Here is a 27,775-nt window from a genome sequence, read left to right as displayed (position 1 = left end):
TTGCAAGTAATTGTCCATAAATCCACTTAGAAACACTTATATCTCCAGAAGTTGCCTGAGAATCATCACATTTTTAAGTTTTCTTTGGGATCAAACTAACCCAGTGACAGTTGTGTGTTCATCCATAAATACACAGCAAGCAGGAACCGCTAATGGCTAATTTGGCATACGTATAATTAGCCAAAATGTAAACAAATATAGAATTTACAAGACTCTTAAAAAACCTGATCTGCACCGATGACCACATTTGGTTTCTGCAAGCTGCAAACACCTTTCACTTTTATCAAATGATCAACATCTGAGCCCAGTTAACATTTTACAGCAGGTTTTATTTTGAACATACTTTCATATACAAACCAGTGACTGAGAAAATGGCTCATTTGAAGCTGCACTCTACACGTACAATATCTTGATTGATTAGTTTTTTTTTTACCCAGGAAAGTTTTGTCCACACAGTTTACAGTAAACTGGAATTTGAGGGACATTTCTCTTCCGTCAGTGTTGGATGGTGAACTCATTTCAAAGTTGTCCCACAGTACTGCACTCATTTCCTGCTAAACACTGGACTACTGTAAATATCTGGACATGATACATCACATTGTAGTCGAGCATGTCCGCACAATTGGGGAAAAACTACATACAGTACAAGCCATTCAATTCACACAAGAGCAAACTGGCCAAAATCAATTAGTAATTCCTAAAATGGACATCTAGAAGTTTGAATTGTAATTATATAACCAAGATGGTTTACTTTGGACACGTATGCTTGCAATCTTACTTCTGAAGTGTACAGTTACTTGAATCTAACAAACAGGCATTATATTTAATGGTCTGTATCACTCTACCAGCTTTGAAATGCACACAATTGATTCCCCAACCACACTTATCAAAAAGGAGCACTCAAACTCACGCTGCACAGTAAATTTTAAGACTGAATATATATTTTTGTTTATTATAAGCATTTGTAATTTTACATCCAATGTTAAAATCGACAACATTGTGACAACCAGCTCCGTTTCTCCGCCGTCCCCTCCCTCCCTCCCTCCCTCCCTGGTTCCCCAAAAACAAGCTTGTTAAAAAAAACATTTTTCAAGACCTTTTTAAAGCAAAGGCACATTTGTCAATACGTGTTTTTAAAAAGGAAAAAAAAAGGCAGGCCAGCAAGCAAAAGTCAGTCTGGGAAGCAGAGAAGAAGAAGTGAGAGGCTTCCACAACAGCTCCAGCGAGCCTTTAGTACCCCACATTTCTGGAACAACACAACACAAAACCTGACTTGGAGTAAAAGAGCCCGGACCTGGTGTGTCTGAGAGGGAAGGTCGAGGGGTCAGAGGGATTTGGGATGAGCGTGAAGTCACAGGGGCAGAAGACCGGCTTGAAACCTCATTTCTCCACTCCAACACTTGTCCTGAGCCTCCTAGCTACGGAGGTTTATCTGTCTGGGGGGGGTGGGAGCTGTGGCTGGTCACACCCAGGCCTGCCTGGATGGTAGATGGGGGACAAGAGAGCAGTCTTCCTCCGGACTGCCCTCCCTGCCGACCCTCTTTATTGAGAGTCACGGCCCGTTTTGAGGCTAGCGGCTACATAGTCTGCCAGTCTGACAGGAAACCAGTGGGCTGTGAGAGGTAGGACTGGACCCATGCCTGAAGGTCCTCCCCCTCCTGTGTCTCTATTGGTCCCTGATGATGGGAGGCTGAGTCAGAGAGCTGGGCTGCAGGGAGACGCGCAGCTCCGCGTCATACGAACACTTTGGCGAGAGCATCTGCTCCGGCGCTGGCGATGTAGCATTTAGACGGATGAAACGCCACGTCGTGGATCGACTCCTCAAACTTCTTTCTGTGAGCCGTGAACTCCTGGATGCATGTTTTACTGTCCAGGTTCCACAGACGGATTGAGCAGTCATGACCTGCAGAGGACATGACGAGTTAAAAGCGGTAGGGGAACTCAAAAATAAAGGAAGTTCTACAAGTAAAGAGCCAGTTTTCTCCTAAAACTTGCAAACAAGTGGATTTGTTGCACATATGGGGCCTGGGAAAACCTTGTTTAATTTATTATTAAAAGTGAGATATCATTGAATGGCTTTACTTTAACATGTTCAGGACAATACTACAAAAGTGGATCTAAAAATGTGTTTCATCAGCTTTCATTTTGTCTATGGATAAATGCTTACAAAAGGATCAGACTGTTTTTAAAATGATCAAACCTTTACAAGCCACGCTCCTGGTCCCATTTCAAGGATCTGCGACTGAATTAGTCATATCATTTACTCACCTGCTGCAAAAACAAATAATATTGCTACTGCTACACAAAAAGTGTACACATATTGTACTTCCACATAAAATGATTTTTTGGATTCTAAAAAGTTTAGATTTTCTCATATTTAGACATATCCAGCTACACATTAAACGCTGCCTCAGACCCAACACAGCAGTGCCACAAGGAGACTTTGATTAAGAGGTACTTACTGCCTGACATGAGATAAAGTCCATTAGGGTCTACAGCTAAGCTTGTGACAGCATCCAGGTGAGCCACCATGGAGTGAATCAGCTTCCCGCTGTTGTTGTCAAAGAACTTGATGTGTCTGTCCTCCTGTGCGGTGATGGTGATGGGAAGAGTCGGGTGGCTGAGCACCTTGTTGATCTGACAGGGGGTGCCTGGTTAAAATAAGACAGGCATGTTAGACATCAAACAGCAGGAGACGGAATTTAGACCGACTGAATCAATCTGAGCAACTAGAAATCTGATGTGTGGAGATATTATGATGCATGTGTGGAGGCCGATTAGTCTCATATATATTTTTTGCTGGTGAAATTTACATTATTTAGGTGCCGCACACAGCATCGGTGTGGAAGTTATTCAGCGTGAGTGAAGAAGATATAAAGCTCGCAATTTTAATACCAGCAAGTCCAAAACAAGCCGTGGAGGAGCAACCTTGTAAACAAGGTTCTGACAACAGGAAGTCCTGGAACTTGGAGCGGTTTTGAAGAAAATGTATTATCAACCTTTTATTATGTACAAATCTTTGAATTTCAATTTTCCATGAGAGAAAAGTTCCAAAAATGTTTGCATATGCTGCCAATTATAGTTCTTAAAAAAAGAAAAGAAAATTGGAATCAACAGGTCAGACTTTTAAAAATGTGTAAACTGCAAAGGAAATTGTGAGCGGTGCATCCGTAATAAACAAGTTAGTGATGCTACAGAACATTCTTATGATATTCACAGTGACATCAGTGACATAATAGACAGTTAACTTGGAATTTGTAAATCAAACAAATATAGAAATATGAAAACAGAAACACGTGGATCAGAACATGGGTCTGCTAATGCTACAGCTGCCACTAGATGTTACTCAAGAGCCATATTTTCAGACTCTCCATCATTATGATCATATAGTGTGTTTTATCATTATTATTAGCTTAGATATCAATGGAGAATTTTACTGATCGAGGTCTAAATGCCGCAGCTTTCTATCGGGCAAACCTACCCGGCTCCAAATTGGACTCGAGACTGAGGACCAGCTGGCGAGTCTCCATGTTGAAGAGACCAATCTCCCCGTTAGTGAAGGATGAGACCAGATGGGCCGGTTCACTGCACACCAGGTCTACTGAGGAGGGAACTCCTAGCTCTTTACACAGAAAGACAAGATACATTCATGTTAACTACTCAATTCAAGGACATATGAAGAAAAACAAAGTCATGACACAAGCGTGAAGTCAGTACTTTTGTCTTCGTTAAATACTGCGAGGGCGGGGGAGGTGGTGTTCGCGTCCCACAGTCTCACAGTCCCGTCTGCAGAGCAGGAGAGGAGGCGCTGGTGTGCGCTGCTGTACACCAAACCCCAAACTGAGTCAGTGTGTCCACACAGCGCTCCCCGCAGCATCGATGGCTCTGTCACAGAAAGACGATCAAAGTCAGCTACAATGATCTGATTTATAAAATCCTCTAATTCAAACAAAACACATGGCGCCATGGTTACCGTAGGAGTCGTAGGGGTCGATGTTGGGGTTGGGGGTGTTCCAGCACTGTATAGTCCCGTCAACCCCTCCGCTGAAACACTGCTCCCCTGTGCTGCTCATCACCACACTCAGGACAGCCCCCCTGTGGTTCACATACAAATGAAATAGCAAAACTTCTTGTTTGTTCTTCATCGCTAAAATGGGAAATAAATGTGTTTGTGCATGTGCAGTGTTTTTACCTGTGGGCCCTGAAAGTGTAGATCGGTTCCACATCTAAAGATGCACTCCTGGGGACAAACAATGTGCTCATTAATGGAACATACAAAACCAAACAGCAGTTCAAGTTTATAAGCTATAATATGCAACTTTACCGCATTCAAATATTTAAAAACGACTACAGCTATGTTATATATTTTGTAGAGTTGTGCACTTTCATTAGCTTTTTTAATTTTTAAAACCTAGAGAAATCTGTAATTCTAATCAAGGTAACGTTTCATTTGGTCGCCTCTAATGGCGACGTATCACCTTTGTGAAGGCGTCAGCATTGTGGTTGTCTTCAGAAGACTTTTTACACAGTTTTAAGACACATTTCTACAATACACTTTTTAGATCTTGGTCGTTTTAACAATATATTTTAACCGGATGAAGGATTTTAGTAATCAGACGTCTGGATGTTAAGTTGTCAGAGAAACAAGCTGAGCAAACGTTTGCGGCAGCGTGGCTAGCCCTCCGGGACGTGCTGTGTCTGTCTAACAGCGTTGGAGAAACACTGATTTTTAAATGTGAATCTGCTTAATTATTCAGTGTTTTTAACAGTTTTAAATCACAGGGATCGTTAGTTTTGGAGAGGAGACCTGTGCGGATAATTCGGCTTCTGGTAAAAAAATACTGCTGAACGATGAACAATGACAAAATCCCATGAACCCGCTACTTGAAGTCACCAAACTCCGTCCATTGTTTTGATTGAGAGCCCCCTTATTGGCAGGAAATTACATGTTGTGCGTTCAATATGTGTCGATGAATACATTCAAATTCATTGCTGCTGAATTGTACAAAGCCATAACTTGATGTATAATCAGCTGCTACTGTTTCATGCTGTTTTATTGAACCCTTGACTGTAAATTGACTTCAGCCTCTTAAAATAAAACACATGATATTAGTACAGTAGACTGTGTGTGGGCTGCAGAGTTGTGACTTGACGTAATGAGTCTTTTGTCAGTTCTTTCCTGCAGCTGAATGATGGAGCAACAAAGAAAAGCTATCTTTCTTATGAGTAATCAACAACAGAGCTTTTCTCTGTAATAATGTTCCCTCTGCCGCTGTAGGTACAAAGAGACTGAACCACATGTATTAATGTCTCTAACAGAGTTCATAAAGGAAGGAATGGACAGATAATCACAGGATACTGGTCTGGGTTGAACTGGAAGAGTGCTTGGGGGTGTTCAACTTGCGTGAAGACGTTCTTACTTTTTGGCGGGAGCGGTCTTCTGCAGATTCCACATCTTGAGCGTGTGGTCCTCTGAAGCAGTGACCAGGACGGGCTCCACAGGGTGAAAGGCCAGAGCACGAATCCCATCAAAATGGCTCCGCAGAGTGAATTTGGGGTTCCATGTTTTTCTCATGGCATCTTTATTGTTGCCAATCTGAGGAGACATCAAAGCAGACACTCAAGTTCCAATCTTCAGTGTTATAAGATATAATCAGTAGTTGCAAAATTCATGGATAAAAAAATGAAGTGATGGTGAGATTAAAAAACCCAAAAGGTACATCATATATGTCTGTCATTTAGGGGTGCAGTCAGCAACTGTAAATACATTTTCCCCCTTTATTTGGGATCGCTTAACAGCAGCAGTTCTCCAAGTCATCTTTAGTGACATACTTTTACAGAATGATCCATCGAAAACGAGTTTATCCTAATGAAAAGTAATTGTTGTCCCAAATATAGTCACTAATTCTGTATAAATCTTTAAAAAGTATTTACTTTTTACAGAATTAAGTCAGCAGCTGCACGAGCCGGAGCGGAGAGACTCCTGAGCAGGTGTGATAAAATACATACAAAGACCCTTCAGCCAAACGCTCTCCATGAGATTATATCGTAGCCACTGAAATACACAACATGTTGTCCAGACTTCTTCTGGAATTCAACTGCTAGTTTGTAATGAATTCATTTTTGTTATTAAAAATAACTTTGTATTACTTTTCATTAATGCCTGTTCTTTGTACGTCTTGATAAATATCCTTTAACCACTTTTCCCCTGTAAAAGCTCGCTATCACACTGAAATCACACGTCTTAAAAAGAAAAAAGGAAAACATGCTACAACCTACGCAAGTGTTTTTAGAACCATCTGACTTTGACTTTACTGTTGTAAATGTAGTCTCAGAAAATCACTGACATCTTCCTATACTTTTCAAAGCAGCTTCCCTGACGCTGCCTATAAAAATAGCTGTTGTGATGTGACTTGGAAAATTAGCTGTGGATTACAGGCGGGAGGTAGGGTGGATGTTTTGCATGAGAACATGAACAGAAATAGTTTCCCCCAGAGAAATGGTCCCATGGCTCTTAAAATCTATTCTGCATCTTCCTACTCACATCGTATGCCAGACTGTCGGCCTCGTTGGCCACGGTGAGTCCAGCGAGCTCCCCCAGGCCCAGCTCGCTCTCCATGGCCTCGTCTGCGCCCATAATGAACGACTTCCCAGAGGTTGGCGGGAAGGTCAGCGCTTCAACTGGGGAAAGATCAAATGAATACAAATATAGCCAGGGATGAAGGGCATTTAAGCAAGTCTAACAAGGAGTTAACACTTGATGGCTGCAATCTACTGGAGTTTTAGCTCGAGCACCTTCATCCGGTCGGTTCCCATCATGCTCGTTGAACCGCACCGCGTTGGGCCGGGATTGAGGGGTGGATGGTGGCGGCTGCATGTGGGACAAGTCCTCTGCGTCTCTCAGGTTAGCCAGCATGTCCTGAAGCTTGGACCGGTTTGGCCCTGTTTAATGAGTCAGGTCAACAGAGTTACCAAACCGACACACAGTGATGGCGAGCGGAGAGAGGGAAAAAAACAGGCAAAACGTACGAAAACAATAAATTATTTAATTAAAAAGCTGTGAGTACAAGCTAAAAAAGAGAACACGGAATGAATATGGAAGGAAGGCAGCACTGAAAGGGAAGAAGTTAAATTAATAAAATATAGTATGCAAAAGAAGAGAAAAGGAAGAAGCACCAGAGTCCTTGTTAGATGAATTGAAGAAGTAGAAAAGGTGTTGAGATGTTTACTTCAAGTGTGGCAGAAGCATTTAATGAACCACGGAATGGATGTTTACAAAAGTGTTAAAGTACCGACACAGTGTGACGGTCAAAAATAGATTTCTGCTTACATCAGACGAGGAGAAAGCCAAGTGTAAAAAATGGTGTGTCAATCAAATGAAGAAAGTGAGATGTACCGAGTTGTTGGATCTCATGACTCAATCGTAGTAGAAAAAAAGGGAAATTAGAGCAAAGCTGGGTTTAGGCATCACACATGTGAAATCGAAGAGCTCTCGAAGAGCCACTGAATGAGGCTGAAGTGGGCCGTTACTCTGAGAGCAGTGGTGTTCAGCCGAGTCACTTCACGGAGTCACTGAATAAACTTGTAATTGCTATCAATTTACAACAGCAGCAAAATGACTGTAGCACCAACATGGCTGACGGATGAGGATGAAGGTGATGATTATGTTATTCTGACTGGAGAACATACCAATGTAGGAAACAGAGCATTGTGGAGATTAGCACTAGCCCATATGGGACAGAGAAGGACGTGTCAGCACGACTAACTTTCACGTTAATCTCTGATATTTAACAGTGAGGACAAGATGATGATGTTGTGTATGTAAATCAACACATTTGAAAGGGGAAAGAAAATCATGCAACAAGCATTACAGTTTGGGTAGGAAAATTAAAAAGGTGACACATTTTGTATGTACGGTACACATTCACAAGAAGACAGAGGAGACATTCAGTATGAAATGATAGACAGGACAGAGCGATGCCAAGTTGAAGGCTTAATAAGGAGGAGCTCAAGAAGGAGATGAGAAAAAAACAGCCAAGATGTTTTGTTTTTGATTTGAGGCTTTTTGGCTGAAAGTCAGGCTCTACAGAGAGAGGAGTAGGAGGGAGGCAGCGACACCTGACAGGACTTACTCTTCACCCCCTTTTTCCCCTTGCGCTCCTTTCTGTACTCCTCCTTGAGTTTGGTTATCATGCCCGGGTCCACGTCCCAGGCCTCAGAAATGGGACCTTGCTCGTCCTTCTCTACACAGGGGGAACAAAACCAGACCGAGAGGCTGTTGAGGAACTGCTCTGGTTGAGGCCCACGTGGCGCGGCAGGGTGGGCAAGGTGCAGAGACCTCTCTCACACTCACAGTAAGCCTTTAAGACCTGAGAGGAGCATCTTTTCTTTAAACAGGCCACTACCACCTCAGTGATACAAGACTCACTATAACTATCTCGTTTAATATCGTTAGCTTTTATTTTATATTGGAAGAAGTGAGAGCGGTGGGAGGGAAGTTGATGTCATGACTAATCATAAAATCCTCACGTCAAATCTTTGTGATAATTAAATTGTTGTATACGTGACTCGAATAGTCAAACCCACGTTCAAATACAAAGAAACACCTCAGCATGACATCAAGCCCATCTTTTCTGGCTTTTGGTCTAAGTCTAAGGACTACTGACACTCAAAGGGAATCAGGTCTATTTGACGACACACAGGAGTGGAAGAGACATTGTGGTCACTATGGGAACACACAGTGGAAGAGATCACAAACTATGGGTTAAACAGAGAAACATCCAAACGTCATGATTTATGACCACAGAGTGATTTATGAATGACGAGTACTCAACAGTCACCAAACTATGAGAAGAAGTCAAATTCAGATAAGCAGGCAAATTATAAGATTACAGCAGAAAACAATCAACGAATATTTTATTTCTGAAACTTGTGTTTTTATTTTACTGATTTAAAAAAAGACAACATTGTGCAAGAGAAAAATAAGCATTCTGATATTGTAGCTACTCTTACTGTATCTGGGTTTTCAACCAATTCCAACTCTTCCCTGTTCTTGACAGATCCATGACTCACCCCAGTCTGTGCCGTCCCCGTTGCCTCTGGACTCCGGCGAGGTGTCCATCTCGTCTTGGCTGGACAGGAAGTCAAAGCCCTTCATTGCCTCCTCTGTGTCAGGGTCCTCGCTCGTGTCCATACTGGCTGGCGTCGATGGCGTCGGCTTCTTCCTCAGGATCTAGGGAAAAATAACAAGGGCCGTTATTAAAAGCACCGAGACAACTTCTACGTGACGTTGTGAAAGTTCAGAAGATGAGGGCGGACTGTTTCCTTACCGTCCTGGACTCCACATTAGTCCTGTCCCTCCCATCGTTATCCTCGTCATCATCGTCATCGCTGAAGTCAGCTGCTGCATTCTCAATGAACTTGAAGGCCTCCAGTACAGCGCTAGTGTCAGAGAGCTCAGCTTTTCTGTGGAGGAACAATGATGCACATCCAAATATTACGCTCCAGTATCAATAAACAGTAGTTGTATCTGTACTGATTCACCCCATCAGTCTCAAGTACAACACACATGTAGCAAATGTTGGTGTGTGTTGCCCTTTAAGGCCACTTTCACAAGTTCACAATCATGAAGGAAACGTGGTCGTCAATCGAAAATGGACTGTCAAAGACAAAAAGCACTGATGGCAGATCTCGAGCTTCGGCGGCCACAGACCGGCTTTACAACCTCCTCTTCCTCTTTCGATGCATAGAAGTGCCGGTGCGATGACCAAAGCTTGTTTATTGTTTAGCTACATTTTTAAAACATGAACCACACAGTGTTGCATGCAATGGACTTGTAACATTGTTGTTTCCGATCACTCTATAGATCGCTTTAGGGGAGAACACTTACCCTCTGGTGCCCTTTGTTGATGCGTCTGTCCCATTGACTAACGGCTCTGTACTGGTCCGTTCCCCAGTCCTCCCGCCTCCGTCCCCGGCTAATCCTAGCAGCGCTCGTACCCGCTGGGACTTTACATCTAAGATGGTGTCTGTGTAGCCGACCTCCTGCAGGTACCTGGAATGAGGTAAATAAACTTGGTTGCAAATGGTATAGCCCATAAAAGTGTCATTTGTTGTGAAATGAATACAAACATGTGTATGTATAGTGTAGTATGGAGCAAGATCTGATGAGAAGATGCAGAAACATTGTAAATGAGTTTTTCATATTGCTGCAAAGAGCCATTAAATTAACTCTTCTTTGAGAATAATAATGAATAAGTTCATTTACTACACAAACAAAGATGATCAGAGATGAGTACTTGTTACTGTCAAAAGTGTCATGTCCTCTGGCAGTTGATGGCATCAGCTTTGTTGAGGCAAGATGAGATACTCATCAAATATTACGCCTACCATGTAAGGATGCAGAGCAGGCGTCTGACTGAAGGAGCGTCTTAGCACATTATTGATCTGTCCCTTCACACAGAGTTAAGAATAAATTGGCTGTCTGGTCAGCCGGCATGTTGGGGCAGCTGACGTGTGAGGCTGCCCGATGGTGTGATAACTAAACTTCCCTGAGCCCGCTGGGTACACCAGAGAAAACAAATCACAGAGCAGGTAATGACTGCTGCTGCCCATGTGGGGGAGCTCTTCCTCACTGTTTTTTTTAGCCATAGCGCTTCTGGCACAGTAGTATACCTTAATAAAAGCCTAAATCTGACACAAGTGACAATACTACTGCAGAGAAATGTACCTAGGGACCTGGTGTCTCTATACAGTTCATTTTAGTGCAGCGATTTAGTTTTTCTGGGTCGAAGACTGTCACAGAAGGATTAAAGCAAGTGCACTTACTGTCTGAGGAGCTGACGGCCTTGTTTCCAGGACAGCTGATTGTTGAGCGATCCGGAAGACTCGTTCTCGTTGGCCTCATCTGCAGATGAGGAGGACACAAATCAGGGCTCCACAAACACCACAGCCTCTGACATTATTTCCACTCTGTAAACACGACCAGAACATTCCTGCATCGCAGCATCCTGGCAACTACACACAGCACAGTTGCTTTCAGCAAGTCAACATTGGACTAGAGTTAAATAGAAGAGGATATTGCTTCTCTTGAAATTGTGCCAGTGAAATTACACTTGCATGTTAAAAATAACAAAACATTCTTGAAACAGCCGCAGCCAAGAGTATAATCAGTATTCACACTCCAGCTCATTTACCTTTTTGTTCGTGGGTGGATTTGGATCAGAGTTATCATTTGTCAACATGTGCAACTTAGATAGCTATCCTTGATCCAAGTATTTACATCCCAGTAGGTCATTATTGCCCTACTAGAACTGTGTACACAGCACTAGCAGTACAAACAGAGAAGAGACTCATTAGCAACAACTTGTTCCTGATGCTACAACAAGACATTTGCTATTTAATTAAGCATTCCGACACCTTCAAAATGGCTGGTCTCTGTTTCAACCACGTCCCATGACATACTGCAAAGAGCAACAAAGTGTGTCTGCATCCCGAACAACAACAACAACACACACTCTTTCTGACAAATCAAGCAACGATGGGATTCAAAGCTCTCTTTGATAATAAACAACGTCAGCACTCGGCGATTCAGCTGGGAATTTTGCAAGGGGGAGAGAGATGCGTTAATAAGATTTAGATGGGGTGAGTGAGTGTGTGCGTGTGCGTCATGGCAGAGGTTGATTTGGTGGGGCAGAGAGACGGGGTGCCTCAAAAAGTGGGTCATGCTTAATTCAGGAGGGCGAGGAGCGGGCAGGTGCACCACCATACGAACAACACCTCCCACTCCTCGTTCATCAACACTTCAAGGGTTAGGGTGCTTTGAACAGCCCTCATCTCATGAATAGAGATGAGAGGAAATGTCGCAATCTGACTTAATGACAGCGCTTGAACATGAGAGGCCAATTAAACTACAATAATATAACAAGGAACAGGTATCACAGTGATACCAGAGGTACTGCACTGTGAGGTAAGACTATGTACTGTAATGAACGGGTGAACACCAAAAAGTGAGAGCAACATTTTAGATAATTAACACTTGAGTGGATAAAGTAGCTTCTGCTTAATTTATGTAGGCTATGTGCATTCTTCCTAGTTTTGCTTTTCTTCAAATTCAGAAGCTCAAAATAAGTTGAAATTATTTTTCAAGACAAAATGCTAAAAATGAATTTTTCACACCATTTATTTGACCAATTGTTTCAGCTCTATTTACATTAACAAATTAAAATAAATCATATATTTTTCCAATATTTTGGATGATCCACAGAAGATACTGTTAACAGCTTTTGTTGGAACTACTTTCTACAGAATAAATAGTCCTTTAATAAGTGATTGTGTAGAACAACACTGAATGTTCTTAAACGCAAATCTTCAATGTTTCCAGCACCACATATTTGGGTGGAGTCATATCAAAAGGCAGATATCCCCAAACCTTGGCAAATAAAATCAGAACTATTAGCATGTCTGCATATGATGCATCTGATACCAGATACAAAAATAAATATGTTCAGTAATTTGGGTGAACTAACACAATAAAAAGGTTTATAGTGTGCGTCAGAAATCAGAGTGAAAGTATTATTGTTCTAAACGTATCTTACATGAAGCGTCATGTACGCCCTCAATCTGCACATATCTTTAAATCAACGTCAAGACAACTGATTTGTATACATTGCCAGATTGCCTCTTTCAACAGCTCAATATTTGCTCAGTAGTACATCCGTAACAACAATGGCACTCTGCATTCAGAAAAGGACACGGAGAGGAAAGCTATCGAGGCAAAAGGATTAAACATGAACGCAGCCGTCGCATGCGTACTAGTCCTGTCACTTGAGGTATGTGAACTCAACAATCACAGTGATTTAGTATGAAGAGATGGAGTTGCTTGTTTGAGCCACCATAGACTTACCAGAGTCGTAGCTCGGAGGCTTCATGTCACCTTGATTCAACTCTGTCCCATATTTTAACTTGTGGTACTTTGCTCTGTAAGGAGAGAAAAAAAAAGAGGTGGAGGCAGACAAATAAGCAAACGGGGCTGATCAAAAAAGTCTGAGAAGAAGCTATTTAAAAAACTCATTATGCATGGCATCTGCATAAGCTTTGAAAGTCATCCCAACACCAACTTGCTCTACTTTTCATAAAAGCGTTCTCTTATTAGACAGCTTCACTTGTATGTAGAGCTGTGTTGAAAAGGCATATCACAACATTTAACGGAAACATTCTTTTTAGATAGCAATATGTTTCATGATACAGGAAACAGGACTGCAGCTAACAATCATTTTCATTTTCTATTGAATCGCTTTACCCAACAGAAAACAGTGAAACATGCCCATGTTCATTTCCCTGGTCCCAAATTGACATATTAAAATTGCTTGTTTTTAAATATTCAGATAAGACATTACATTCACTATCACAGAAGACTGAACCAGGACATTTGTGGCTCCAAAATTTACTTGACAGTTAATCTTCAATAGATTAATCGACTAATTGTTTCAGCCGTCTTTGTAATTGTATGCACAATGACATGTATGATAATCAAATTGATGTTCATGCACTAAACTTTTATCACTCTTCACACGTGTAAAACAAAAACATTACTTATAAATCAATTTTGACAGAAACGGCGTTAAACAATACAAAATATCGGCACAATGATTCCCTTGAAAGGCGATTCACAGAGAAATTCACCTGCATTTAGAAACGGATGTAAAATGGCAGCGCTACAACACTGAGCTCTCCCAATGAGTGCACACCCACCCGCAGGGTGAAGAGTCAACACTAGCAGAGCTCTCACACCTTTGAGTTCACACACCCTGTGATCCAGAGGAGGCAACCCCCATCCAAATTCATTTTGAATCGGGTGCACCCCACATCCAGAAAGACATTTCTGAAATTGCTTTCAGATACTCTTGTAGATGTGACCTGTTGCTTAGCAACCGGGGAAAGTATTAGTGATTCTGGGTTAACGTTGCTCCCGAGGCTCGAGTATGCGATGATCTCAGTGGAGAAGAGTAGATAAATATACACTACAAACAGACAGAGGACGTTTCCATACTTAACAAACCTAATGGTGATGTGCCTCACAGAGCACAGGGCGGCACAATGTAACTAACCTCCGAGCTTGACACCATCGACATCAGCTGCGTCAAGGCTCTCATTAGCCTAAAGCAGACAATCTCCCACATCGCAGCTCAAACCAAGACACCTGCAGTCAGTGGTTTCATTTGTTACCCATCAAATGTTCAACCCTGTTTTCTATTTGAAACATTTACTTATCTAGCAAGGGAGACTAACTCGCTCTCATATCAGCAATGATTTACTTTGCATTCATAGAATTCCACACATTCCCAGCTTGAAGTTGTCCAACAGAACCAGATTCTTCCACCGTTGGCCACAACGCAGTAAAGTACTTCCTCTGTGGGTATTGTTCAGGAAGGAGACAAAAGTGACTGGATTGCCTGGTAAAACAGAGACACTACATACAAGCGAGTGGTCAAAATGTGAGCTACAGCTCATATTTGATTCATGTTAGAAGGATCGTTCTGGCTCATTGCAACTCAAGTCTGATGGGGGAAACACAAGAGGTAAAACTGACAAGAATGCACCTGAAATGCCAACAATAATAACTAATTACACTGGAAAACTGTGTACACACACACAGAACTACTGGAAAGTATGATGGGTTAAAGTTGGACCAGGATGTCAGTCTGTAACCTGTGATGGGTGTTAATGACAGACAGTTTGGGTTATGATTTTATCGTTTGCCTTCCACTTCTGTTCCTAATTAAATTAAATACGTCTAAATATCTGACTGCTCTTGTTTCTCAAGCTGTTGTACGTTTTTTTTCTCCAGCAATTACTTTGGCCACTATGTGTTACCATCAAGGGAATGATGGCCAAGACTACACAATTATGACCCAGCTTGTAATAAACTACAATTATCCTTCAAATTATCAAAATAAATAAGGACTATTTCTTCAGTTTTTGTAGAGGTCTACTGATACAGAGTCTATTTGAATGACATACTCGGTGGTTCAAAGTCACAAGAGAAGTGTTGAAATCAGCGATATATCTCTGTCCCAGGGTGCAGCCATGCGTCAAGGAGGACGGGAAATGCAAAGTGCATCACCACAGCTACCACAGAGACCTTTTGTGTGACGCCGACGGGCTAATGCACATGGGAATGAGAACAATGTCATTCTTCTGGTTTACTGGAGAAAGAAAGCTGCGACGGTGACCTCGTCTTGGGTGGTGAGAGAATTCCTCTCTCCTCCTTTGCTGTCCCGTCCTTCTACTGAGGACACTGCAGAGTCATCAGCATCTGACAGCAAACAAAGTCTTCATACCAACACATGCTCTTGTCCAGAGACATCACACCAGCAGGACTCGGGGGGGGGGGGGGGGGGGGGGGGGGGGGGAATCTGGCGCTCTCACTCGAATACTATTTCTGCTGAGACATCAGACTGGTATGCATAGAATATAAACAAGAGCAAGCTGACTTTTTTGGGCTTAAACGGAAGCAACCCTTTAACACAGTACAACAAAGCTGCACTCTGGAGTGTGCTAGTTCTGTGCAGGTGCAGCAGATGTTCATTTGTTGATCAGTGAGAATCTGACACTGCCAGGTTCTACTTTTCCATATTTCTCAGAAGCAGGACTTTATTTTTAGGAGCATGGAAAACATGGAAACAGTGCAGTTGTTTGAAACTTAGGTATTGTGTGTATTGTGGGTGGGCTGAGGCAGCAGTGGGTGGTAAGGAACTCACCTCTCTTGCTTCAGCGCGTACTCCAACATTTTGATCCTCCTCACAAGGTCTTTCTTCAAGTTCTCCTGACCTTTCCTCTCCCCCTGCAGGAAGGCAATTTGGGCCTGAAAACACAAAAATAGGATAGTCAGGTCACATTTGAAAAGTACTAAAAGATTTACAGTAGTTCCTTTTATAAATAGAGTCAATGTATCAAGTGTTTTGGCATCTTAGATATGAGCTAGCCTGCAACAAAGACTCGACTTCAAAAACAACCTCCACGAGGCAGCATCTGAGAACAACTACTTCTGTCGAGACTGAAATAGGATGATGTCAAATCAATATGCGTGGCATGATGGGAAATAAAAAGCCAATCTGTTCTATTCTATTTTAATCTAACCTACTCACTCTCCCACACACCAACCTCCCCCCCTCCCTCCTCAAAAATCCCTTCCCTCTGCACACCACTGTCTCTCTTCAGTAACAGGCAACAGCTGTCGACGCACTCAGTCTGAGTCAGCATTACATTACATTGCATTGCATTGCTGCGTACCACACACAAACACGCATGTGTGTGTGCACGCACACATACACACTTGTAATGAGAGTGGTAGGGGCTAGCTCACGGTGAAGCATGCAGGGAATGATCTGCAGCAGATAAATCAAACCGAGCAGATCACACATTGTGTAAAACTGTATCCATCTTATAGCAGGAACCAGACATTGTACCATTGTAAGCATCACAATGTATTAAAGTAAGTCAAGACAGTTAAAAACCACTATTCTTTGATACTCAAAGGCATCTAGGCTGGACTGGTTAGCTTTCAGCAGGACTACTTTATCTGGTGTTATTATTATTATTATTATTATTATTATTATTATTATTATTATTATTGTTATTATTATTGTTATGAGTGGGAATCTTTGCCCATCTCACACTTCAGATTCTTGGTGTCACGATTTGATTCAGAATCTATTTCACTCCGGTGCAAAACCATCGACTCCTGTCTTTAGCCTGAGCTGCAACTAAAACATAACTGACATTAAGCTAACTGGTTTCATGAGTCATGATCTGACTAATAGAAAAAAAAAGCAGAGAAAAAGTTTGTTCTTGTATGAAAATAAGGAAATTAAAGTGTAATTTACTGACCACCATGGATCTGAGGACGACCTAATCGTCGTATGGATGCTTTTTGTCAAAACAAAAGTTGGTGTGTGTGTTTTTTTTTTTTTTAGTGAAGAGGGGAAGAAAAAGAAGCGGAGCGCTCCGCTGTGTTGCTGTTAGGTTTTTTTCTCCAGTAGTGCAGGGCTTTTGAAATGAAACAAACTATCGGCAGAGTTATTTTCTAGGCAAATAACAAACTCAGATTACTAAGATGCTGGAGCATCAACATTGATTCTCTAATTACAGGAAACGGGTAGGAAAAGGTCTTTAAATTAGCTTTGGGTAAGGCTAGCTGTACACCAGCTAGCAGCATTAGCCTTAACTAGCTTGAATGCAGCAACTGTGGTGTGGTTTTTACCTCTTATAGTTAAAAAGCATTTCTCCCCCAAAGAATTTAACAATTCTATGGTTAATAATTTTTTGTAAAACAGAATCATATTTTGGTCTTAATTCAGTATTGCCATTAATGTCTCTTCATTCTGGTTAAATTATGTTGGTGCTAAAGAAAAATCACCTAATAATTAATTAGTTAGTTTAGGTAATGAATTATCCATTTTTATAAAATGTTTAAGTTGCGCAATAAAAATGAAATAACTTTTGTTCTTCTCAAAGCTTTGTAATGTTCTTAGAGTAAGTTGCATCCTTATGGAATTGTCTTCCACTACATATATTCTGAGGGGCAGAGAAACCAAAACAGTACACAGTATTTTAGGGGTTTCAGCAAAGGGACGAATGCGGAGAAGAGAACACTGGAGCACAATGTCTAAAACTTATTTTGGATCAACACAAATGGCAAAATCTGAAAAAGAGTAAAGCATCAGCACAGAAGGACTGCAGCACGATGGAGAAAAGCACAGAAAGCCAGACTTCACGTGTCTGCCTTCAACAAGAGAATTCTAGTTTTGTCTTGGGAAAGATTCAAATTCCAAGACCACACGTTAACATCTTAAGGATAATTCATATTGACTTGATTCCCTGCATGTCACTCTACATGCAGAGGATGGTGCGAGTTTGAGTGGGCTAGATCACAGTTTCACACGGATAGAAAGTGGCGCTGCTGCTGCCTGCAATAATGAGTCATGACAGCGCTTCAATCTGCCTCGTATTAATACCGGCATTTCTTGCCATCCACAGTTCTCCGCATAGGAACTCATAACAACCTTCCTGCTTCAGAGCCCTTTAGGATTTAGGGTTACTGGTTCTCAGTTTGACAGTGAAAACAGAACCAAGTTTATTTGGCAGCGGTCACATGCTAGGAGTGTACCATCTCTGCATAGATGGCAACAATCGATGCTCTTGAAAAGGTGCGTCATACATCACTCTACCCATTACCTCTACACAGTCTCCGATTTCTTATTCACCCTGTTTTATGTGCATCAGCTGGATCTATACTAATGCATTCGGGATTGACAATGTTAAGTATGCATCCTTGTGCCAGTATCATTGATCATTAAAACAGAAAGCCAAAACAAGGAAGAAGGCTCCAAAAAAGTTTTTAACTCTGGCCTCTGGTGCATATATAAGCTCAGTTACAGTAACATGGAGCAGGCCAGACAATAAATAGAGAAAATACCAGCAAAGCCTGAGTAGTCATACTCATTTTTTTACCAGATGGAAAATATTGATTTGTAGGTGGATTGAGAAGAAGAACAATTGGCTTACATTCAATAAAGCAAGGATCATTTTGTGCTGTCTTAGAAAGATGGGAGACGAGGCACGTTAAGGGGGCACAAATAAGGCATTAGCAAAATATTTCATATGGAAAATGATCACCGTTTGGATTGGGCCAGACTGTGTGGCTCCCAAATGAACGAACTCTGGCGAAGTGGCTCCAATCCAAATATCAGTGAGGACCACTGCCCTGAACTGTATCACATGCAACTGGGCTGCAGAACCTACAAATACTTCATTAGGCTAATTGCAGACATATTTTTCATTTAATGTCTCTTGATGTCCAGCTGAACAGTCGATGTGTCTGGCTCAAATGCTGAGCAGAAAGGCAAAAAAAACCCCAATAAATTAGCAATAAAAAGTGCCATAATGTCATCAGAATATCTTACTTAATTCAACGATGAGAGCTGAAGCATGGCCACACATCAAAGCCTCACCTCAAGAATGTCATAAGCAAAAGGATGACAAAGTGTAAGAACAGCAGTTCATTTTGATGCACATTTCACTGTGGATCAAACTGTATATCTGCGTTGATTGATATAGCAAGCGACGATTCACTTCCTTATCCTATCATGAAGCGCTGGCCCAGGGACCCCTGGCGTCCTGCGGTGCCAGAGACAGAGAAGAGTGCAGCTCTGTGAATCTCTGGCTCGCCATCTCTCCGCCATCAAACATTAACCTTGGGAGGAATGCAATGAGTCGACTCGGGCCATAAAGAGACACAGGAAGCATTTAATTCCCGGCCTCACACTGCCTGCATTATTGGGTCGCTGGATAAGGGCTCCTTAGTCTGTCTGAGTAAGAGACATGTAGAGCGGGACGTCCATCTAGAGCGCAGGGCTTTTCAGAGACAGGAAAACGAGGCACAAGAGATAGGCCAATAGCTAGAGAGGAAAATAAACATCAGTCACTGGCTAAATTATGGTAAGCTAAAATAAGAAAGTTGATCACAATACCTTCTACTTTGGCATAAAGTCAATCCTACTTTAGCTGTCAATTTAAATGAGGAAAAATGGACTGACAGAAGCTTCCAGTCCTACTTAGTGACAATTTGAAGACAGAAACACATAAAACTGCACACGCGCCATTTAGCTGGAGTTAAGTTAGTCAAATTTGGCTGGTGGACCACCAAGTTAAACAAGCGCAGGAAAATGGTTTTATTTCTACATTTTTAGAGTCCTCACAACGACATTGACAGTTAACTTGTAGCTTGTTTTCGGCCACATTGTTGGCAGTGGATTTCAGAGGCAAACAATACCACCAAATTGTATATCTTCCTTTTTACTTTTCAGTCAATGAATGTATGATGATTATAAAGGATATCCCCTCTATTTATAACTAGAGGACACCTTAAAGTCTCAGATTTGTGAATTCCAGACATGTTTTCTTCCAGACTTGTTATGCATCATCCCCAAAGATATCTATAAAACAATGAAGCTATCTAATCTAGACAGAGTGAACGCTGTGAAAAATCCAGTATATCTCAGCAGCAAGACTGAGCTCACTATTGTAAAATAAATGCAGCAGACACTCATACAACCTCAGGGCTGACACACAAACAAAATGGTCACACATGCTGGCTCGTTGGCCGCGGTCAGAGCCGAAGAAGAAGGGAAACGGGTTGGTGTAAATCCCACATTTACAATGCAAACAACCTTTCTTTCAGTTAACACCGGATTTACTCTCACAGTTACCGCAAACCAATGAGCACCACGATGGCCGACCTGATGACTAGCCAAGTACATTCCTCACATGCCGTTACACTAGCAGCAAGAGAATAGAGGCAGAAAAACAACTGCAGCAAGACAGAGGCGCCGGGTACAACTGTGACGTGGCTACAGCTGAGTATTTTGAATTTGTTCATCACCACAGATCAACATAACCTCTAAAAGAGCTTCTTTCAAGTAGGTTCATATTTATGGCCACTTACAGTACAACTGCAACATTTGTCAGGCACTGCTGTTAAATGCATGTTCTCATGACTTTAAAGATTTTTGTCTTTGGTCAGAAACGGCATCATCTTTATAAGTCAGAATCCAAATGAAAATGTATGGTTTTCCTTTCATGTCCTGATAAAGAGAAAATGTGTTATTATTGTTGTGTCCATCTAACACAATTCATTTGTTATAGATTGGTCAGATTGTTTTGTCCCTAAAATACAATGAAATACATTTAATTAAGACATTCAAAGATAGCTTCACACATACTTCAACGTATGAAATACAGAGAAGCAGTCTCAAGAGATCTGTTGGATTGGATTGGCTTGGTTTTTGAGGAGTATTTTTTGTAGTGTTGGGCGATAAGAATAAAATAACTATTTCTAAAATGAAGGTTGAGTTCAGGTGGATTATCCTTTCACTTTCCTTAAGCAGCTTCAGTTACTAAAAACTCCAGTTTCCCATCCAGCTGTCTCTCTTCACCTCCTTCTCTGCTCATAGGGTCATTTTAGTCTCTGCACTAGAACTGGTCATATTTCCACATCGTGTGTCGGAGAGCATCTAAAAAAAGAAGAAGCTACATACTGAATACTGTACAAGTATTACACAGCCATCTGATGGACTAGGTGTCAAACAAACTGCTTAGCTTAATCCACTGCTCCATTTCGCTCCTTGAGTGACACAGAAGCAGTGAGCTACATTGTGAAATACTGAGGACTTGCGATCGTGGCTGGAGCTCTCCCCTTCAAAAGCAGACACTGCATCGATCCAGCGCGCTCATGTCCACGGGCACAGATTAAGGATTGCTCGGAGGGTCAGGGTGTGACAGTGAGCTGCTCAAACTGGGATTTAATAAAGATTTTCTGCTCATTTACCTGGAATGAGCCAACTGTGCCTTTCACCTCTTGTACAATACCCATAAAACAAAAGAGAATCCTTACACTGCCAGAGATGGCTCACGGTCAAAAATACACCTTCTCTCCTTTCTTAAACCCTTACCGAGTCACAGATTGGTGGTTTTCATCTCATCACGAGTTTCCACTTGAGATTCATTTTACACTTTGCCGTCACCCAGCTCACGTCAAGTTGACACTGCAGTGCTACTTTACAGAGGGTGCAAACAAAAGACAGTATGTTGGGCTTCTTGAGGACAAGGAAGCTGCATCCCATGTTGCCGCATTAATATTAAATAAGGTTCATGGCGCACATGCACACATACTTTATGCAGGCAAAGAGCTACATTTTTCATCATCAGCATATTCTCTGACAAATAGGTTGTGTGACTTAGGTGTGGTCCTGGCAGAAATATGCAGAAAGCAACATCTACAACAGCTTTGCAATGTAGAGAGTAAAGATTCACTGTAGAACAAAGAAGATTTGAAATAGGAGCAAATAATTCAACAAAGACTCTGATATTGTAAAACGCATTCAAATTGTAGGTCTGAATAGGTCTGTCCTGTTACTAGCCAGCATCAAAAACAATGATCATTTATATAGTTTATCAAGAGAGTGAACTTACACTCCAGTTTGCATACTTATGATGCAAAAAACAATTTGCAGAATAAAATGATTTCACTTTGACAAATACTGCAAATCAGTATGGTTGTCCTCTTCTTCTGTATCGAATTATTTAAGGTTAAAATTCATACATCAATGTAAAAACTATTCCATATCCAGTCACAACCAAGTTGCCTGATATATATGTAGACGTAGATGCCACTTACTTTAAAAAGCAGGAAAACACCGTTGGGCCATCAAAATGTGTTAAAACAATATCATCACCACAACAACACATTGAGACAACAGCAATTTGATCTGGTGAATACACCAATTTACAACTCTGACAGACTGGCGACCTCAGATTTACTGGGGGAGGCAGACAACTTTGTGGCACAAGCAGGCAGCTGTCCCGCACAAGTAGACAGATGAAGGCTGTAAGTGTGAATGAAAGAAGGAGAGGGGAATTAACAGGCCGCTCTGCAGCATAGAGAAAGGCACTGGTGGGAGTCCAACAGGGACAGTAGAGCAAAGCTCAGAGGACCAGGCTTTAGTTAATAAACAAGGGTCCCTTCAGGCTCTGTCAAAGAAAAAAAAACACAAACCCTTTTAAATCCCTCTCTATTATCTGAACAGTGAATATTTCATATAGACTACAATGACTGTCTTTGTGGTGCTTCTGGTGATTATTACTGTGGTCCATCTTAAACCTATGACTGAGGAGGTTTCTTTGTGGTTTACAGGCTGGAGAGAAAGGATGTGAGCAGTTATGTAGCATTCGCTTCTATGGTGGTGCCTAAAGTTTCTATGTCATTATCTGAGAGCAACAACATTGAGAAAACGGTATATTTTTGGTCAGGAGGCATGTACTTTTTTGTACTTTCCCATTTTGAGGCGCACACTGGGAGGGCAAACAAAAATAACTGCAGCTGGGGGGTGGACGTAGTATCAACTGAGGAATGACGGTGACACCCATTTCTGGATATCTAAATGCCACGGTACATGCATGAGTATGGTTGTGCATTGGTTCGGTTCTTCTTATCGCAACACCATTGAGCTAAATATGCCTGGGGCTTTGTCATTAGTAAAAGTAAACATGAGATCACTGTAATAAGTCATCTAACTGAGGCAGGCTAATTCTAGGCTGCTCCACACTTAGCTGCAGTCCTCTCCGACATGAAGATAACTGTATTAACATGACCTACAATATATTCTTGCTCATTAAAAGCCTTTCATTTAGAAATACAAGAACAACTTCTACCCAAAAAAAGATGAGTGGGGCGTTCCACATTTCAGTCTGCACCCGCATAGAGCCACCTTACACCCCGAGTCGCCTTCAACCTTCTCCTGGTGTCGAATTATGGCTGCTGACAAGACACTTCTGGCAAAGAGATACCCTATGGAGCAGGGATTTCCCCATAACTGGAGAGCTGATGAAGCTCACCGAAGCACGGGCTGGCCTGTACAGGGCGTAACTCGACTCATTATCAGTCATCCAGTCTGGAAAGGATCTGTACTAATCAGTACGGCAGGGGAATCAAATCAATATCACAATATAAACTAACTTTCAAAACTATAGAATCAGCTTTTATATTGAGGTTTTTCTCCTTACTCTCAATAATAGCTATTTTAACAGAGATTTAAAAAAAATTGTAATTCAGACACCAAATGTATAATAGACATTTACAATAGTTTTGGCCCCAAAAGAAGAATTTAATTCTTCAAACTTCCATTTAGTCTAATACCCTCACAGTTTAGTAGGGCAGGGGAAAATACTGTTGTAACCATTTTTTACCCTAAATACCCATTTGTTTTCCAGTCCAGGAAAGCGTAAGTGACCCCGAGATCATTATTGAACCACAACGATGCAATTAGGCTCTAAATATTCTGGGAAGCCGATTTTCTTTGGGCCTTCTGCAGTTTGCTCAGTGGTTAGAGGGAATAGGTTTAAACTGTCATTTTTCAGTCCATAGTCTGTTCAGCTGATATTCCCTGGTCCATTTCCAATAGTGCCAACACTAGACCAACCTTCTATTTCTGTTAAAGTTTGAAGAATAGCAACACGACTTTTAATTTGAGCTTGTTTACAGGCATTACTTTTGCACTTGACATTGAAACCTGTTCCCATTTAAACCTGCACACATTTTTGAGCTAAGCTTCCAGTTTTCGTTTACCAATGACTGCTGATTTCTTCTCTTCTTGTTGAACTGTTCAGAGGTATCTTTGTCTTTTTCTGCCTTTTCAATTGTCAGTCTGGTGAAACTATTTTACAGCATTTTGTTCTTAATGTACAAAACATAACTTTTTTTGCAAACCCTTCATACAAAATATCATCCGTTTATAAAGAGTTGGGCTGTCCTTGACTAAAGAAATGATTCATCGACGAACACTATGATGTTTTTGCTGACTTATTAATTAGTTGATTTATTCGACAGATCTTTAAAACTGCGTGTCTCCACAAAGAATAATGCCAAAGCACCACTTTAAATCGTTTGTTTACCAGAGATGAGCTCATAAGTTTCTTGGAAATTGTTGTCATTCAGCATAAAAAAAAAGACTAATAAACTAAATTAATCTGTAACCTAACACTAGCTAAGCAGATTGCTAGTTATATGATTGGGGCAATCAATTGATTATGATTGACCGCTCAACTAGAGTCTAATCATGAATGACAGCAGCCTCTGCATTTCACAGAAACGGCACAGCAGCAAGAGAAGTCGGGCATGTACAGTACAGTTTCTGTGCTGCTCCAGCAGAGAGGAGTGGCTCTGACTGAGCATGACCTAACAGGCTGGCTGGACGACATTCCTACAAGCCCAGGGGTTTGCCTTCCTCCGAAACAGCGACGTAAGACACAGCTTCAACTGTCTTCCATTCAATGTCTATGCAACCAACGAGAACAATCCTGGGAGGAGAGAATTCACTGGGTTGTGAAATCGCTTTGTGTACGTCCTTAATGGTCTTTGATCTGAAACCATTTATGTAACGATCCTAAAAAATGCAAGATAACATGTCAGCTTTGATTCTGTGATTAAAACTCAAGTGTGTGGACATGATCGAGCACTACGAGCAGCATGTTGCAGAAGGAAGTGGACCAAAAAGAACATACGGTACAGTAGCTGCTGCATGGTATCTTCCATTAAGGCTCTATGCCTACTAGAATTTTTCATTATTCATACATGTCTATTTAGGTTCATCGGGAAAAAAAGAAAGAAGCCTTTCTATCTTTTGTTTCTCACTGAAGGCTAATCTACCAATACTATATATATATATATATATATATATATATATATATATATATATATATATATATATATATATATATATATATATATATATATATATATATATATATATATATATATAGGCAGAAATACCGTATACGTTTGCAATTTGTACACATCCCTCAAGGACACAACAAGGTTACATCCCCTGTGGATTTTCAAAGCTTTTCAATACTTGCTGATTTGTCATTAATGCTCCAGTATAGTGCAACAGCACTGGTACAGAAATATATTATAAGAGAAACAGTAATGGTCACAATTTCATTCTTGAAACATCTATTCAGATAGGTACAGTGCTACAGTACAACTGTGAGTAAGCCATGCGTTTTAATGAGTACTGTATACTGTAGGTTCAAATATGTTCAAAACATCAACCAGCCTCTGAATTGGTGTTAGGTGCAACAAAAACAAGAACTCAAATTGAGCGCGCACTGTTTTGCCGCCTCAAACTAACCTCCCAATAAGCCATTTAGCAACCTGACTGTGCTTTGCCGCAGTTGCTGCCGCTTCACTGATAAGCTTGCTTCATGACAGCAGACAGGAAGCTTAATACACGAGCCAGATGAGTCAAAACCCTACTACACTGAGCAGGGTATACGTCACCAATCTAAAAACAATGCAGTGTCTCCCTCTCGTCTCTTTGTAAACTGAGGCCATTCTGTCGATGGAGCTGCCTACTGCCAGACCCTGAGAGTCAGTGTTGGCTCTTTTCTGTGATCCAACAACTATGGCCACACAACTAGGTCAAAATGATGGCAAGAAAAAAAACATTTTCTTCAAAACATTGGGCAAGGAGACAAAAGTTAAACAGTAATAAGCTGTGACAATGCTAATTCAAATGCTGGATAAGAATGATCTGGCACATGGTGTCCAAAGTCATTTTCCCTACTGTAGATACTTAAAAGTATGAAAAGTCAATCATGTTGGAAGCTGATTTCTAATGCAAGTTCAAACAAATATTATAAATTATTACTCCTGTCGGCCAATTCAACTGCAAAGATACAGTGAGATGAATTGTAAAGCACTTTGTACACTCCTAACAGTGCAATCAAACCTGGGAAAAGTCTAGTTGGACTGAAAAACAGTAGTGAATTTGGGGATTTGCAAGACATTCTCGTCTAGTTTAAGCAACCTAAACTAACTAACAATACTGCCTTCCTATATCTTATAAATAACTGAGTCGTTTGACCATTAAGTAAGGGTCAACTATACTATTAAAATAGTGCATCAATTAATAGGAGCAATTAAAAGCCCTGTAGCCTTAATCAAACAGACAGCATTTTAATTTTCTCTTCAGGAGTGGCAGTATCATGGCAGCTAGCTTATGATAAGATTCATAAACAAGACATACTGACTCCAGTCTATTGTGTGTTGAAAGCTGTCAGTCGGTACTGACAGCTCTTAAGTGATCAAAGCACTACCTTTTCTCCAAGTTTCTTTTTGGGGGTTTCGAGGTAAAATGCAATACAAATCAAGGCGTTGTGCTATACATTTAGCTAGAAGTAGGCAGGTAGCAGTTGTGTGTTTCTACACAACGTTTTAGCACTTCACATTCACTACTTTGCTAGTAAATGTAGCTATCAGTTAGTTATCTATTTAAACATATTCTCTTATAAGCCTAGTCTAAACGCTTGTTCCTCCAACTCCTAAAGGCAGCAAGCAAGTTTAGTAGCTTAAGTCATAGTAAAGAGGTCGCAAACAGTCGTCGTGCAGTCGGGTCAGGGGGGGCGCTGCAGCTCCTTTAGCTCCTGAGCTAAAGCTAACAAGCTAGCCTAGTAACCAGTACAATCCAACACAGAAACTCAACGTGAGTTACTAGAAAGGAGCAGCACTATGCCCCGATAATGCCACTAATATATGGCCGTGTATACATCAAATGTGGTGGTTTTCACCTGTAATTCGGCCCGCTCCACCTCCCATTGTGCTCTCTCTACTTCGAAACGGGCCCATTCGTGCTGCAGGAAGTGCAAGATCCCCGGGATACTGTACTGCGCCCTGGCCGCCTCCCCAGCGTCGCAATCAGGCAGCGGTCCTTTCCCACCGCCGGGTAAAACAGAGTTGTTATTGTTGTTGAAGAACACGCCGGGCCCCGCCTGTTCGTCCATGGCCGGGCTCGGTGTAAAGGTCTGTCCGTTGTCTCGCTGGTTCGTGGTGCTAGATATCAACGGAAGGGCAAAAACCTATCGACTGTGCTCGGTCTCCTCGGCTTGAGGGAATGAACTCACTTTCTGACAGCTAGCTGTCATTGAATGACGTCAGTAACAACGGCCACGCCCACAGCATGTTGGCTGGGAGCGCTCGTTTCTACTACCCATACTACCCGAAGGACCACCCTTGTTCATTTTACCCATTTTTACCAGAAAGGTAACACGATCTTGTACATTCCGTTACAGATCCTGCACAAGTATTTATTTAAACAAAACTGTGTTAAACCACCGGCTAACCAAATACAGAGTGAGTTCAAAAGCAACTTTATTCACA

At 41.4% G+C, this 27,775-nt stretch overlaps 1 protein-coding gene across 2 annotated transcripts; it reads right to left on the bottom strand.

Annotated features, from left to right (window-relative positions):
* Nucleotides 1-308: 308 nt before the first annotated feature.
* LOC115019787 (striatin-like) lies at nt 309-27,564 on the bottom strand. Of its 2 annotated transcripts, XM_029449379.1 has the most exons (17): nt 27,187-27,563; nt 15,762-15,865; nt 12,905-12,978; nt 10,828-10,906; nt 9,890-10,054; nt 9,330-9,465; nt 9,073-9,232; nt 8,133-8,243; nt 6,796-6,942; nt 6,545-6,681; nt 5,421-5,596; nt 4,193-4,240; nt 3,974-4,095; nt 3,718-3,885; nt 3,482-3,622; nt 2,463-2,651; nt 309-1,903 (listed from the first exon to the last, which is right to left on the bottom strand). In XM_029449379.1, the coding sequence occupies exons 1-17, from the start codon at nt 27,397-27,399 to the stop codon at nt 1,734-1,736; spliced, it is 2,340 nt and encodes a 779-aa protein (XP_029305239.1). In that variant the 5' UTR covers nt 27,400-27,563; the 3' UTR covers nt 309-1,733. The 2 variants fall into 2 exon arrangements, with proteins under 2 accessions (XP_029305239.1, XP_029305240.1); XM_029449380.1 differs by lacking the exon at nt 8,133-8,243 and having other exon boundaries at nt 27,187-27,564.
* Between the last annotated feature and the right edge of the window lie 211 nt (nt 27,565-27,775).

This window comes from Cottoperca gobio, chromosome 15 (assembly GCF_900634415.1).
Source record: "Cottoperca gobio chromosome 15, fCotGob3.1, whole genome shotgun sequence".
Lineage (NCBI taxonomy): Eukaryota > Metazoa > Chordata > Actinopteri > Perciformes > Bovichtidae > Cottoperca > Cottoperca gobio.
The sequence above is the reverse complement of the archived record's forward strand: the minus strand, read 5'-3'. Positions and strand labels throughout refer to the sequence as shown.